The 16,785-nt window shown below is 41.9% G+C and overlaps 1 protein-coding gene across 1 annotated transcript in view; it reads right to left on the minus strand.

The window, feature by feature from the left end:
- Positions 1-16,785, minus strand: part of LOC145404364 (mediator of RNA polymerase II transcription subunit 24-like) — a 45,582-nt gene that overhangs the window by 15,259 nt on the left and 13,538 nt on the right. The window contains exons 9-13 of the mRNA XM_080275887.1: positions 15,929-16,121; positions 10,050-10,185; positions 6,986-7,117; positions 6,630-6,734; positions 4,817-4,983 (exon numbers count right to left, since the gene is read on the minus strand). Coding sequence (XP_080132013.1) covers positions 4,817-4,983; positions 6,630-6,734; positions 6,986-7,117; positions 10,050-10,185; positions 15,929-16,121 — 733 coding nt within the window. The remainder of the gene's footprint in view (positions 1-4,816; positions 4,984-6,629; positions 6,735-6,985; positions 7,118-10,049; positions 10,186-15,928; positions 16,122-16,785) is intronic.

The following is a 16,785-nucleotide window of genomic DNA, read 5'->3' on the forward strand; positions in this document are numbered from 1 at the left end:
CAGATATTGCCAGATTCGTACATTACCTTCAGTGCTACTAATGTTCCCATCTCCAAAAGTATTGAAATTCTTGGTGTCTCACTTAACAGTGCCCTCAGCTGGACCTCTCATGTCAGATCACTTGCTAAAACCGCCTCAAAGAAACTTGGATTATTGTACAGAGTCCGTAACTTCTTCGCCGATGAGCAGTTAGCTATAATTTATAAGAGTCATGTGCGCTCTCAGCTTGAATATTGCTCACCCTTGTGGAATGGTTGTGGAGAGGTTGCATTAAGACAACTAGACAAAATTCAGAATAAAGCTGTTAGAATCATTAACAACCCTGCCATTACATATAAACTACCTCCCCTGCAAGTAAGAAGGAATGTTGCCTCCCTTGCATTATTTTACAGATATTTTTTTGGCAAATGCTCAGATGAAGTTGCGTCCATGGTGCCACCTCTCCATGCCTTCCCTCGTGCTACACGGGCATCTGGTAGCGCTCATGACTGGAATGTCACTCAACCATATTGCAGAACTTCTGCCTATCAGAATTCTTTCATTCCCCGAACTGCATCTCTCTGGAACTCGCTTCCCCAGAGTTGTTTTCCTCCAAACTTCAACCTACAACTGTTCAAGTCTAACTGTTACAGACATTTTATGAACAGAGGACACCAGTAATCTGGTGTATGGATTATTTTTTTTCTCCATTTGTTTTTCCTTCCTCCGTTCTGTTATTTAAAAAAAAAAAAAAAAAAAAAAAAATCTTTTTTTTTCTTTTTTTTTTCCCCAGATCATTCCTGGGTAGTAGGATTCCTAAGGATTCCTAGTCCATCAACCCCATTCCTTTTTAAGGCATTTTATATAACACAGAATAAGTTAATCTATTTTTTAAAATCCAATTGTCAAATATACTTACAATACACACATGTATACAAAAATTATGTTTCTTAATACAGAATCCACGTATAGGGTTGCCATAGTACACATCAGGCACGGGGCTAAGGACCGGTCTGGAAAGTGGGCGTCCGGATAGTACAGGGATTATTGTATCCCATATGTGGCAGTTTGTATTTAGCAAAAACCACCGTACACAGCAAAATTGCCCAATTTTACCCTACAGAAGTCATCATTTAAAAATACCCATTCCCTGACTCCCAAGCACTGCTCCGTTCTGTCACGGAGTGTGATCACCACTAATTAACCATATGTACACTCTAATTAAGTCTTCTTTATGCACAGTGATGTTCCGAGAAGTTGTATGCGTACTGCAATTAATGTCACATATGATCAGGTGGGGATACAAATTTTTCATGAGAACCAAAGGAGGTACTCTACAAAAATTGGGGGATTTCACCATTACAATATATCATGAGCTTCAATGATGTGATCTCCACATTTCAAGTTGTGCAGTAAAATTTGCAGACACAATAGCAGTGCAAATTAAGTCTGTTGTACTAAACTGTATTTTTCCTTTCAACAAAAAGATGTAATATTGTGCATGAAACATAAAACAAATTAGTAATTCACAAGTCTGCATAATAGTACAGGTCAACCTGGGTTTAACAATGTGATGCATTAAGAAAAACCCCAACGCTAAGTGGGGTATCACATATCGGGGCTGATTTAACATGTAAAGTATAGGGATGCATTTTTGAGCCTTGGGATTCCCCGCAACCAAGTCCTAAACCCACCAAAATGAGTCCAAAAATAAGGTATATAGGCAATCTAAATGGCCTAACGCTGTAAAGCAAGCTAACCTAAGTCTAAAACCTGTTAGTAACTCACTAAAACCAACAAATAAAATCTGAAAATCATAAAAAATAAAAAAATATCATATACCTATCATCACTTACGTCTTGTGAGTCCATGTCTGGTCCTGGTCGTCATCCTTGCTATCTCCCCCAAGGCTAGGGTACATGTGGTGCTCCTTAGCACTCACTCCTCCTCCTCAAAGCCTTCAAACCCCATCTCCAGGGGAGGGTCAGAGGGGAAGGAAGCCTGGCAAGGTGGGATGATGGTAGTGGGAGACTGATGCAATGGCTCTGGGAGTGGCAATGGGGTGCGATGCGAAGACTCACTAGGTGGTGATGGGATGCAATGCAATGGCAGACAAGGTGGCAAGGGAGACAGCTGTGATGACTGTTTGAGGTGGTGAGGCAAAGAGATAGATGCAGTGGCTCACATGGTGGCGAGGGAAACAGAGACAGTGGCCGAAGTGGTGCCAGAGATCGAGGCTAAGGCGAGGAAGATAGTGATGGAGTGGCTGAGTTCAGCAGTGGAAACTCAGGTGACGCGGAAGATGGGGATCGGCTTGAGGTGAGGTCCAGAACCAGGGCCCGTACTTATAAAACACTAAGACTGAGTCATAAGACGAAAGTCTGTCCTAAATTCATAGGAGCGAGTCATAAGTCCTTGTGTTCGACTTAAACTGAGTCATAGCCTGAGACCCCTCCCGAGTGGTTATAGCGCTTCGGACGCGGCTTATGACTCGATCATAACAGTAAAGATGGCCGCCGCACCACAACAACAACAAATTCGCCAGCGCCAACCAAGATGTTTTCGTGAAAGGAAAGATGTGCTTAACGAGCTATGTGATGCAGAACTGGTCAAGAGATATTGTTTGGACCGTGCAGGCATAATTTTTGTGACCGATTTGGTGCGGGAGACCTTAACAAGACCAACGGCAAGAAACAAGGCTTTAACCCCCTTCAGCATGTGTATGTTCTCAAGATACAACTGTGCCAGCTTATATGTGGCATCGGGGTCCAATTTTGCTTTCTGGAACGTTTGCTTGTTACACTGTTGGAGTTCTCCATGCTTGGATGGCAGTGGTGGTGTTTGTTTACAGAGTGGTGTGGAGAGGCAACATGTCCTCGTCCACAACACAAAGTGGTAAATTAATAATTCCTCAAAAATGACATTAATCTGTTTACTTTACCCTGAAAACATTTAAGAAAATATCGTAGTAATTTCTGATTTTTTGTAGCATCTTTTCTCTGTTGTTTTCTTAGATTTTTCTTTATTTTTCGAAACTCTCAAGTGCTACGCAGCGCCAACCGCTAACTCAGCAGCTTGTGACTTCGACCTAACAAAGTCTCAACTTAGTTATGATGAGGTGCTCCTTAAGTCTCACATTTATGACTTTCACCTAACTATGATGTAGTTTTTATAAGTCAAGGCCCAGGGGCTGAGCACAATGTCCTCGGCGGGAGAAAGCCCTCAGTGTTCCTCTGCTGAATGATGACTGGGGAGATTCTCTGCTGGTCAAGGGCTGGAGAGATCCTCTACAGGTCACTGGCATGGTGGGGGCCTGTTTGAAGAAGGCAGTGATGGTAGTCTGCCTGGCTGCCCTCTTCGTTTCCTCCAGCATCATCCAGTATACCTTCATCCCCTCCACCAGCTGATCTGATGTGTCCTTGCTTTGTCCTGAGACAGAGTCGTGAGTATGCACAAGTGCGATGGCCTTGTCAACCTTGGCCATCATCTCCTTCAGAATTTTCATACTAAGGGCTCACACTTCAGGAGTGACTTTCTCCTCCTCTGCCTCCTGGTGCCCCAGCTGAATCCCCACAATGAGGAGCTCCTCGTTGTTGAGCTTCTCCCTGTGGATGTCCAGGACCTCCTCCATCTCCTCCCTGTCGACCTCCCCGAAGCCCACCTTGTCCGACAGCTGCACAATGTCCTACAGCACCCATTCTACCAGCGGTGCTTGCATGCCCTCGGGGAAGCTGATGAAGGAATGTATGCACTCCAGCTATAGCTTGTGCCACACACCACTCATGGTGGGCTGGCCTGCTTCCCTCCATGCAGCTGTGATGTTTTTGATGGCGTCGCATATGTTATAACCCTTCCAGAATGACTGGACCATCATCCTGTCGTCGCTGGCACACACCCTCACCAACTGCTGCAAAGTGCGGCAGCACATGCACCCTCGCCTTTGTCGTGGTGCTCTAGAATGTCTAACTTCACTTCAACCGACAGAGCTTTACGAGGGCGCTTCATGGGAACATCACCAGCTCCAACACTAGCAGGCTGCTTACCACCCCAACTAGGGTTACCACTACCACCACTAGCCCCACCACATGCAATGCCCTTACCAGACATGATCACAATCAATTAGGTCAAAATTAATAAAAAATCGCACTCCACACACAGTTAGTATCATTGTCCTACTCACAGTACTCCTGGGACACAGTTACGAGGCACTACGACAGCGGCTTGCATAATATTGGTGATACAACACGATGTGGGGAAGGCAAGCGTAAGAGAGATCCTCACTCCGTGACGGGCGGTGTAAGAAGAGCAATATGGGTTCATGCGGGGGTGAGCAATGGGTGCGTGGCTGCGGGAGTGTTTCCGCGCATCCTGGCAAGTGGGCGGGCTAAGTCTGCTGCGGAAAAGTGTGTGATTTAAACTTTGAGCCCATCGCTCCTGGACGATACAAAGCAGGACACACTGCAAAACCGGATCTCAGCCATTGTTAGGTGGGGTACGGTGGTATTTCTACCCACATCATTAAGCTTGGGTATCACTTATTGCGGGATCACATATCGGGGTTTGACTACTGCAAACACCGAAGTAAGAGACAAAAGCACAGAAAACACACACATACACATGCTTAACCATATATAAAATACATCAGATGAATTATAAACATACACAGAAAACTGTGTTTGTGATGATATAGGTTTTACCCAACTTGGATCCTCTTCTGATAGGATCAGACTTGGTTGTACCTTCACAATAACCACAGTTTTAGTATGAGTGTGCCTCCTTTGTGGACAATTCAAAGGACTGTGAAATCAGAAAACTTAACACATATGAATCAACTAACTTGTACTTATGCTCCAAATCTGTTACATTGACCTCCCTGATGAACTCTTCAACGGCACTCTGGTCAGTGCGTGTGGCCACAAGAGGTGCCTTGACTCTGCCAGGCTCTGGCATGTTCTCCTTCATCCACTGCTCCACAAAAGTTTCACACTTTTCTGAAACCACCACCTGAAGTAGGAATGAGAAAGGATGATCATTCTACTTGTTATTTCCATCAAGAAAAGCATAAGAAGAAAATAATCTTCTGTCTTAACAAATGTATTCCAATGTCCTTAGATTTTCTCTACAGCATAAACTTATTATTTTAAAGTGGGCTTTACTAAATTTAATATTACACATGTCAGAATGATCCCACACTGCTGAGTGATGGAGGGAGCACAGCCTATGACAAACTCTGGCTGATTGACCCAGATGATTTATTGTCCTAGTTTTTATGGCCATGCAGAATGCTGTCCATAACCCCACATGGCAGGTGGAGATGTCATTATGGCCAAGACTTCATTGTTTCTTATCCTATGCAATCTACAATACTCCACATACCATCCATTCATCCATCATTTAAACCTGTGCTGCCCCATGAGGATTGTAGGAGCCCGGGAAAGGTAAGTTGGGACATTTAAGATGAGAGTGACAAGCCTCACTCTTCCCTGTATGCCATTACGTGAGCAATAAACTCCAACCACCCCTTGGATATGAACTGACACAGGCTCAATCAGGCTGGAGTGCCTTAATTACCCACTACACCACCAGGTGCCATAGTCTAGATATATGGTTACCACCCAGCATAGTAAATGGTTTCCTGGTGTACGGGAAACCATTTGGCTTGTCACTCATAGACAGAAGGAAGAGGAAAGAATGACATACGAGGAAACAATGAAGGAAGAGAGGAAAGGGTAGCCACCCAAGAGCAGCACTACATCGAGTGAGTGGATGTTGAGTGCCCCCACCTACCACCCCAATGCTCCTATTCCTGACTGTTTGTTCTTATGCCGCTAACACATTTTAATGTACTAATAATCCTATTGCAGCCTCCAAATGCAGAATTTTCTTTCAAGTATAACAAATTACAGAACTGTATTGTTATAAAAGATGCTTTTTATGCCAAAAAGGACAAATGAGACCTGGGACATTTAATAATTTTATGCTAGTTGTTACCAATTTCATCCTGCTGATGGAAACATCCCATCTCCAAAGGGTTAAAGCTTATGAATAGATACTACTTTACTACATTATCTCAACCCATTCATCACAATGGGTTTTCCTTAGCAAACTATTATAGTCTAACAGTAACATGAATTAAGTACAAATTGTGTTATTGCATGGAGAAGGTTAATTGGGATTTTTTTTACTCCTTCATGGTAAGGAATCTTTCTTAAGCTGTATAACAATGACTGGTAGTAGCAAAAAATAAAAAATAAATATCATTCATTCATTCATCATCCAATCCTACATTGCCCCATGAGAAGCATATGAACCCGGGGCTAGGCAAATTGGTCCTGACATTTAAGATGGGAGTGACCGGCCTCACTCATCACTAAGTGGCATTACATGAGTAATAAACCCCAACCATCCCTTGGATATAAACCTTCGCCAGCTCAATCCGATTGGAGCACCGTAATTTCCCACTAAATCACCAGGTGCCAAAAGAAAAAATAAATTGAAAAAATAAATATCATAATAATAATAATAATAATAATAATAATAAAGTCTTCTTAGTTAATCATCAGACTGCTGTACAAGTTATGCTTTTGTATTATCAAACAACAAAGATATATAAGACGACCTCTACAGAATAGAGAAGAGAGCTTACTTACATCAATTCCATACAGCTGGACAATGTGACACAACAGCAGGAAGGAGATGTCAAACATAAGAGCACGGTTTGCAGCCATCTTTGAAGTTTCACCAGGCTGTGGATCCTGTGCAGAAGACAGTATTCAATCCTCTATATTTCTACCCAGCTTACAGATACATACACACAAGCGCACACGCATGCACGCACGCATGCACACACACACACACACACACACACATACACACAAAATAAAATAAATTTACACAGGGTCGGATATCCAGCTTTGATCTGATTTCAGATCATGAAAAGAGCTCACTTACTTTTTCAAATTTTCAAGTTCAAAAGAATCTGTGCAAAGAATCTTTAAAATCTTACCATACTAGCTTCATTGAACTTAACAAATTTCTGTGCAAATATGTGTAAGCTTCCTGATGCAGCTGCAGCAGCCAACAGAAGGTCCCGACTCTTGCCACTGATAAGCAGGTTCATCACTGGTAACACTGACTCCTGAAAAAAAAAAAAAAAAAGTCACATACATATATAGATAACATATTTGAAGCACCACATTAAGATAGGAACAAACCCCTCCTCTCCCCATCCCCTCAAAAAAACAAAAAAATGGCAGTTATGGTTTGGTAATACATAATTTACTATATCTTGTGAACCAGACTAATGTGGAGCCTACTATAGTGCCCCTATTAACTGGATGGAGAGATGCAAATATGGCATCCATCCATGAACCAAACCTCCATTCTTCCCTATGCCTTGCTATGGTGTGGCACTGTCTACCAACATGGAACACTGGTTCACCGCACTGGATGAACCTGCAGGAGTACTTGCTTGCCCACAATTCATGGGTTTGTTCAACCAGACAGACTAGGGTTACTCTACTACTACCAGACATATCACTGTTCAAAAATAAATAGCTAATAATGTATTTTGGATTAAAATTTATCATTTGGAGGACTGTTTAGCAATAGGCAAATTCTGACATGAAAGTTCTGATAACCACCAGTTTTAACATTATCTATCTATCCATATCTACCCACAGCCAGACACCATAAACCTGCATGCGGCAGTTGTTAGCAGTGTTGTAGGTCTCAAGACTGGTCTTGGTCTCGAGACCGGTCTCAAAGCCAGTTTGATGTGGTCTTGGTCTTGATCTTGGTCTCGAAGCTTCTGGTCTCGGAGTTTTGGCTCGAGACCAGGTCGAGACCAGCATTACAAAATGCATCGCGGCGTGGGGAAGGTCGGAATTTATGATCATACACGGAGAAAAATCATGGCTGATTCAATTCGTGGCACACCATACAGCATTGTACTGTCTATAGATACTGCCTGGCTAGCGCTACGGTGATGATGGATGAGCTGAGCCCTGCAAGCGCCAATAGAGTGCATGCGAGTCGAGAGAGCATGCATTACCTGGCCATTCTCACAATGATAATCTCCGTTTGCATGCACGCATGTTTGCAGCTCTGTTCACCTCCGTGTACTTCATATATGTGTATGGTGTATGCAATCCTCGCACCCTTCATACATGTACACCACAGGTTTAGCTAGTTCACTTGGATAACGTAACCACAAAAATGTCTATTTTCATATGTTTGTTTCTTCATGACAATGAAGCAATGAAAGCAGAAATATTTTACCTAGATTTTCAGTTGTTCACATATATTAAACTCTAAATATATTTCCTCCCTTACACAGACGTAGCCAGATTTTGGAGTGATGGGGACTAAGTCAGACATAAGTGGCTTTCAACCTTTCAAGTTATGATCTTTCAGAGCTTTCAAATGTCTATTACGGAGGCCTGCAGTGACTTCTGTGACCTTTTTAGAAGAAATCAGAATATTTTCTAGTGTTTCACAGTCATCCTCGTATTTCATACAACTTATTCACCTATGAGCGGGGGGCCATGACCATGTGGCCCAGTGGCGTTTCTAGCCCCACTAAAGTGGAGGGGCCACCTGGGGGCCAATAAATCATCTGTAGTAGTAAGAAGGGCAGTGACCAGACTCGAATGAGGACCCCTTTCAAGAGGGAAAGTTAGTGAAAACTGTTCTCTTAAACAATTAGTAGGTACAACCGTAAGAAGTATTTGGAGCACTTCTATCTATCTATCTATTGCCAGATGCCTCAATCCCATTCTGGGTGGCCACAAACAAATCACCTCTACGTCACCCTATCTCCCACCATTTCACTGCCCTGCTCTCAACTCACACCCCCCTCTCTCATATACCTCTCCACCCCATCCCTCCATCTCATCCTCGGCCTCCCCCTACCTCTCCTCCCCTCCACCTCACATACACTCTCTTCGTCAGTCTTTCACCCTCCATCCTCTCCACATGGCCAAACCAACTCAGTGTAATCTTCCTAACGATTCCTATCACATCCACATCCACACCACAACGCTCCTTTACATCCTTATTTGTCAGCCTGTCTCTCCATGTGACTCCACAGGCTCCTCTTAAATAACTCATTTCCACTGCTCTCACTCTTGACTTGTGTCCTTCCAACAACGTCCAAGCTTCACTTCCATACGTTAGAGTTGGTATCACAATACTGTCATGTAATAACTTTTTCACTTCCATGCTCACTTCCCTGTTTCTTATCACTGCTTTCAAGGAACCAGCAACCTTTCTTCCCTGCTGTACCCTTTCAAGCACTTCACCCTCCAAACCTCCATCCTTACTCATCACACTACCCAAGTACTTAAACGTACTCACATTTTCCAATTCCTCACCATCCAACCTCGTTATACATTCACTGACTTCACCTCTCTCAAAGACCATCACTTTACTCTTCCCTACATTCACCTTTAGATTCCGTTTCTTACACACTCTCTCAAACTCATCCACCAAGCCTTGCAGCTCCCCTTCATCTTCACTCAACAACACAGTATCATCTGCAAACAACAGTACAGGGAGTTTCCAAACACTATCCTCTCTCACCAAGGCCACTCCAACATCCACTACCCTACCTTGTACCTCTTTTATTACCCCATCCATGTACAGATTGAACAACCATGGAGACATGACACATCCCTGTTTCAAACCAACTTTCAAAGAGAAAAATTCACTTAGTTCACCATCCACACGCACTGCAGCCTTCGCACCATCGTACATACTTTTCACAGCATTCAACAACTTCCCATCTACAGTAATGCATACGAAAAAAGAGGGGCTCGGAGCTACGGGAACATATACTCCCACTCTCCTTTCTGGGCAAGCACTGACATGCTGAGTGTTTCACCACCTCCTGCCAACACCAGAGGAATTGCCAGTTACTTCTTGCACCAAAAATTCACTTGGTAGAGGTGGAAACACAAAGTAAAGACAAACAACTCTTCCATAGCAATTCGATGTGTAGGTCCTAAGTCAATTTGCGGTGGGTGTATGATCTTACTGTTTAGAGACTTAAGACACTACAAGTGACTGACCTGATTTTTGTTGCTTAGAGTCTTCAGAATGCTAGTTACGGTGGGCTGGGCACGAAGGATGAGGTTTGGGTTACCAATATGGGACCCCTGCCCTTCGTTGTTCTGGATGTTTGCCAGGACGTTAGATTCTTGCACTCTGTAAAAATCAACATACAATTTACAGTTATGATTAGTAAGTTTAATACACCATGCTGAAGGGGCTCAGAATATGTGCTTATTATCAAAACAGAAACTTCTGAAGTGACTTCCTTCATATGAATTACACTCCTTTTCCAACAAAAACACAATGACAGATGAAAAAGATAATAACGAGAGGGAATAAAAATGGTATTAAAAACGAGATCAATTTAACCCTTTTGGCTGCCGATTTTGATTTAACCCTTTAACCGCGGGTGTCATTCCAGAATGACGTTGCAAAAACTGGACCAAACCGCGGGTGTCATTCTCGAATGTTTGTGAATATTTTGAATACCCCGCGTTTTTTCCGTGCGCCAATTGTTTCAAGGGAGAGTAGCTATTAAGTTCTTTCACTCCAGCCGACCCCCACCTCCCTCTTCCCCCCCCTGGGGCCCCACCTCCCACCCCCTGGGCCCCTCACCCCACCCCTGACCAAGCGCGCATCAGTATCTGTCCAGCTGTGTGAGTGACAACACATGTTGATGTGGCAGTGAAGTGCAGGCAATTACAGTGCCTTTTACCTGTCTCAGTGAACACAGAGTGGGTGTTTATCGTATGTGCAGTGTTCATATATGTTTATAGTATTATTATCAGAATGTGATTGGCATTTGGTAATGGTGTGTGAGCGAAAAATAGTGATTACAACACCGCTGATGTGGCAGTGAAGTGCAGGCAATTACAGTGCCTTTTACCTGCCTCAGTGAACACAGAGTGGGTGTTTATCGTATGTGCAGTGTTCATATATGTTTATAGTATTATTATCAGAATGAGGTTGGCATTTGGTAATGGTGTGTGAGCGAAAAATAGTGATTACAACACCGCTGATGTGGCAGTGAAGTGCAGGTAATTACAGTGCCTTTTACCTGCCTCAGTGAACACAGAGTGGGTGTTTATCGTATCTGCAGTGTTCATATATGTTTATAGTATTATTATCAGAATGAGGTTGGCATTTGGTAATGGTGTATGAGCGAAGGTAATGATGTGTGAGCGAAAAATAGTGATTTTACACCCCTCACTTCTAACGGCACTGCCCGTCCTGTGAAAGTCAACAAAGTCATGAAACCTACATCAATGGAAAGCTGAAGGTTAGTACTTTCTAATGGTACCTTATTTTTTCTCTAGCTTTATTCTGTGCAGAGTTATTAAGGTTTAAAGGTTTGTTTACATTTGGCTGAAACCCCCGCGGGAGAGGACAGTCAGACCAAAACAATACCCGCGGTTAAAGGGTTAAGGCATTCCAAAAATTTGCCATTTTGCCGTGAAAATTTGGAATTCAGTTAATGAAAATTTTAAATGCTTTAATCTAATAATAAAACCATGACAAATTCATTTCTGACATTTATTTTCCAAGCATTTTAGGAAAAGAGAGAGTAGGTTGATTACATACGAGTCTGGGGGAAATAATAGCCAGATAGACAAACTCCTGGTCAAGAGGACTGATAGCAGGTTGGAGAGGGATGTTAAAGTTATAGGGAGCGAAGAGTGTATGCAGCAACACAGATTACTGAAATGTGACATGGTGCTAAAAGAGCAGGTAATGAAGAAGAGGACCTATGCACCTAGGAGAAAAATATGGAAACTAAAAGAAAGACCAAGCAGTAAGAAATCCCTTCTATAGAATGGTGAGTAGAGTGGTGGTTGAACAGGGAGCTGTTGATGTAAGTGTTAATGAACTGTGCAGAGCTCTCAAGAACAACCTCCTGTGAGCTACTGATTCAGTGTGTGGGTAGCGTCACTGGCGTAGTTACCCCAGTAGTGAATGGGTGAAACAGAAGTCTATCTATCTATCTATTGCCAGACACCATAATCCCGTAAAGGGTAGCCATTTGAGTTATTTGTTTTACGGGGAGGGGCACTAACCCTCCACCAACCCACTTGTAGACACGTATGGTTTGGTTATATGGTTACCACCCAGCGTTGTAAATGGTTTCTTGGCTTACAAGAAACCATTTGGCTTGTCACTCAATGTAAAGCCACTTGTAAAGGAAAGAAAAGCAATAAGAAGTGACAGGAAAGATGGGAGAAATAGGAAGAGAGGAGGGCAGGCAGAGAAAAAGAATGATAAAGGCTAAGGAAGTAGGCAGCACTACATCAAGTGAGTGGATGATGGTCGCCACCACCTACCACTATACAAATGTAAAACGAGGTATTTCTCTTACCTAACTAGATTACAATCAGTGGAGGCAAGGAGAACTCGTCGATGATATAATCCAGATATAATCCACACACTAGTGTCATATGAAGTGAACCAAAAATGGGAAATAGTGCACAAACAGTGTGTTTTGTAATCTTAGTAATGTTTGAAAATACTGTATGTTGAAAAGTGCAGCAGAATGTGTCTCTCTCACTAGGTCCTCAAGCTTTATAGTAGCCTTACTCCGCCTCTCCTGGCCAACTAGCCACTAAGCTGTCTTAAGTGTAATCTGCAGCCAGTATTAAACAACGGAGGGCACCGGCTATCAATTACAAGTTAACATATGCCAAACATAGCCAATAAGTAGCTGTCGAGAAAGATGGAACTGAACTGTTATTGGAACACACTCTCACTTTTTGTCCCTCCCACACTATATGTCACTCCCACTTATGGTCAAGGACAAAGGTCTCTGTGTAGTCCTGGGAAAAACATTTACTGATATTCTGCCTAGAAGCAGAAAAACTGACTGCTGAGTAACAGAAGGAAAATAGCAAGGTCTTAAATTCATCAACTACAGGCAGCACAACTGATGAGGAAAAGATTTAACATTCTTGACAGCTCGCCTTATCTCTCATGGCCTCAAGCACTTCACCCTCCAAACCTCCATCCTTACTCATCACACTACCCAAGTACTTAAACGTAAGTGCTAACTATGACTGTTTAAAAGATGCCATTCTCAAAGCATATGAACTTATGCCAGAGGCATATAGGGTTAAATTTTTATCTACTTTTAACCCATAAACCGCGGGGTTGTTTTGTCTTGACTTGCGTGTCTTGCGGGCATATTCGCGCTCCGACAGACTCTCTAAAAATATTTGCCAAAAATCAGTTATTAGTCCTAGAATATTAAAATTAGATAAGCATATGGCACATACCTTCAGCTTTCTCCTGGGATGTTTGTTGAGCCTTCGTCGAGTACCGTAGGACTTGTGGAGACCTCTGAACTTGGGTAACGAAGTCTCCATTTTACACTTCCTGACAACCCGTAATATGATTACCACAGCCTGATATTATCACTAGAAACACTATTCTATGATTTTCAAATAGTTTGGAATCCATACTCGGAAAAAAAAAAACACTGTGAAAGCAATGAAAATTATGAGCGCATATGTCCTTCCCACTTGCGCTCGTTCACCGCTGCTGTTCTATCATTTGTTATTCATAAAAACACTCACACTTTATATTTCTATTACTATATAACACTTATATATATCTGCAGTCTTTATCCATATATTTCTATTACTATATAACACTTATATATATCTGCAGTCTTTATCCATATATTTCTATTACTATATAACACTTATATATATCTGCAGTCTTTATCCATAAGTTTCCTTCAGTAATATTAGTTTATTGTCACTGTAGGCATTCAATTTCTCTTTCAGTAAAATACGTAGCATTCACATTCTCGTCCTGTATACTAGCGCTGAGAGCGAATCTGTTACTTTCACTTCCACTTTCATAACTCATAGTATTTATACATGCTAGAGTGAAACTTTCACTTTCATTACTCCTAGTATATATACTCGTATTCTTATATTACTACTCATTTACATTTCTATTTACATTCTCTATTTTATTTACATGTCTATTTTATTTATGCTGTGTTATGCACTGTCACTTGCAGTAACTTATAAAACTATTTTCCACTGTTCACTTATATTTACATTCATTGCTTTCACTTGCTGTTTACACATTATTTACATATTATTTACATTTCCACTTGCACTGTTTTACTCACCAGAAAGATCGTAGTCACTGTCCATCATTTTCATTGATAAATTAGCCAGTTCACGTTCCACACCACTCACTTAACCCTTTACCCCTTTCCACACGAGGTTTAGTAGGGGGTAGAGGTCACAGGGCCCTTTGCATGGGGCTAAAAAGCGGTGGAATAGGACAGGCGCGAATCCAACGTGGTTTCACCTTGAAAGACGACAGTAAACTGAATACAGTGTGGTGGCCTAGGGGGAGTGCAATGCTGCCAATGTCAGCGTGGTGACAGCTGCTAATATATAAGCTATGAAATGATCGGCAGGTAATCTAGACAATACATAATAAATTAGGCAGTTCCAGGTGAATGTAAATATCACTTTGGCTTCTCCCTACCTTTCTTATATATATTTTTATTACGAGAATAGATTATACGGCATATTTCAAGGGGAAATAAAGAGCGAAAATTAGCGAATGAGTGCATGGGAGGTGTTGTCAGGTGATAATTAGCCAATTCCAGGTGTATGGCACTATCACTTACCTTATTTCTATTTTGTATATATTATTTGGTATAAAAATAGGGCATAGGGCTTATTTCAATGGATAAAATCAGTGGAAAAATCCAGGGATGATTTACTTAGCGCAGCATGGCCGGGCAGGAGAGAGGAGAGGGTAATGGAGGGAAGGTAGGGAGGGGAGTCAAGAATGGGGAGAAATGGCTAAACTGTCAACAAAGGATGGGAGTACAGATGAGATTAGGAGTGCTGACTAATGTTGGACATTGGCAGTACTGATAGATGATACAAGCCACCACTTGAAAGCCCGGGCGAATTCAAAATAACAGAATCACAAAAGCGACGCCCTGTGGTATGATCCCTTGCTCCCAAGCGTGGTCTTTCTGGAGTAGAGAGAATGATTGAACCAGAACAAATAAGATTAGAGTGTTCGCCTTTTTTTTGGCCCGGCAACACCGGGTACCTTTGCTGGCAAGTTATAGCTCTTTCAATGTTTTACCTGATGATGGGTATAAGTAGGGGGTAATATATATGGGACTGGGTGGTAAGAAGAGGTAAAAATAAGAGCTTTGGTAAGACGTCATACTACACTGAACCATTAAATAAACAAACATATTGTCTGAGTGACACAGGCTTGAGCACCACGGTCCTTGTCCAGTGTACAGTATGTCGTCCGTGTTACTCGAAGACTGAGTGTAATTGCTTGTCAACTATTATCAGCAATTCTTTCTGATAGCCAAAGCTCACACCTGCCAGCATCTGTAGAGTCCTCAGTTCATGTAGGAGCACTACACCAATGTTGTTTGCATGCTAAGAAAAAGTCACATGTGTATCCAGTAAGTCCCAAGATTCTGCGGTCTGCTGAACTGGAGGGGCTGGCCAGAGAATGTGACTTGTGGGTAACTCTGAGACTCATACAGACTGAATACTGACAGCTTATTCTGTTGATGAAGCAGCTAGTTTGTTCTATATAAACCAATTTTTCTCATAAATGCCAGTGAGGGAGTGATAACATTTTTAAGTGAGTACAGTATATCTGAGTGATTTGGATAGGAGGAAGAAACATATCCTTCAGCTGACTCAAAAGAATAGCATTCAGGTGAATATGCTGGAAGACAATTACTGTATATTATACACAAATGAAGAGAGGATTCAAGATGAGGAAGAAGTGTTGCATTTAGTTTTTCGACACAAAAAAGAAAGTGGTATATACCTACTGTATACAAGTACTGTACATGGTTCAAGTTACCTTTAATGAGCAGAAGTTATGAACCTACCTGATAGCAACAATTGCTTGGGCATCCCTTTCTGGGATGAGGTTTTTATTGACATGGATCAGCTCATTGAGAAGGTATTCTAAGCAATTGCAATTGATACGAGAATCCACCTGATCCATCAAAAGGGTCATCTGAGAGAGCCGCTGTACTGCTTTTGCAAGGTCTTCACACTCGCCTCCACTACCAGAGTCACCTATGGTACACCAGCAAGAATACATGCATTACTGTACTATAAGTGTGAATATCATCTTTGTAAACAGGAGAGAAGAAAAGAGATAGGACACTAATCAAAATGATGTTAATAACTTATTAATGCTTGTTCCACACTAACTACTGCTGAGCACAACATACAAATCAGCAGAGCACATAATTCACATGTGCATTTCTTTGTTTTGCTCTGTCTGTTTCATCCAGTTATATTTGGCAATGGGATGCAGTGCTGCAGTAACCATGGAAATTACCATCCGGGACAATTAAATGGCAGATCTTCCATTTCCAAACCCTACAAGTTTCTGCTCTTCACATCATACAAAGGTATAATGCAAAGAGCAGAAGCTCTTCACAGAGTAAACTGAGTCTCACTCTCTACTGTAATTAACCTTTGATCAAAATTTACTGCTTCAGCATTTGCAAAACTGCAATAAATTTAAACACCATGTTCAGCACTGGCTCAATAGTATACAGAAATATCACCCAGTTCAACAGTATATATATATGTAACTGAGAAGTGAATGAATCTGTTATCACTATAACACTTGTAAATCATCTTGAACTACAAGCTATGACTGGTAACTCCAATCTACAACTTATAAGCCCATACTGTATATAATATGTTTAACAGGTGAAAAACAAACCTA

This window comes from Coenobita brevimanus, chromosome 63 (assembly GCF_032717465.1).
Source record: "Coenobita brevimanus isolate Jiangsu-jjx chromosome 63, ASM3271746v2, whole genome shotgun sequence".
Taxonomy (NCBI): domain Eukaryota; kingdom Metazoa; phylum Arthropoda; class Malacostraca; order Decapoda; family Coenobitidae; genus Coenobita; species Coenobita brevimanus.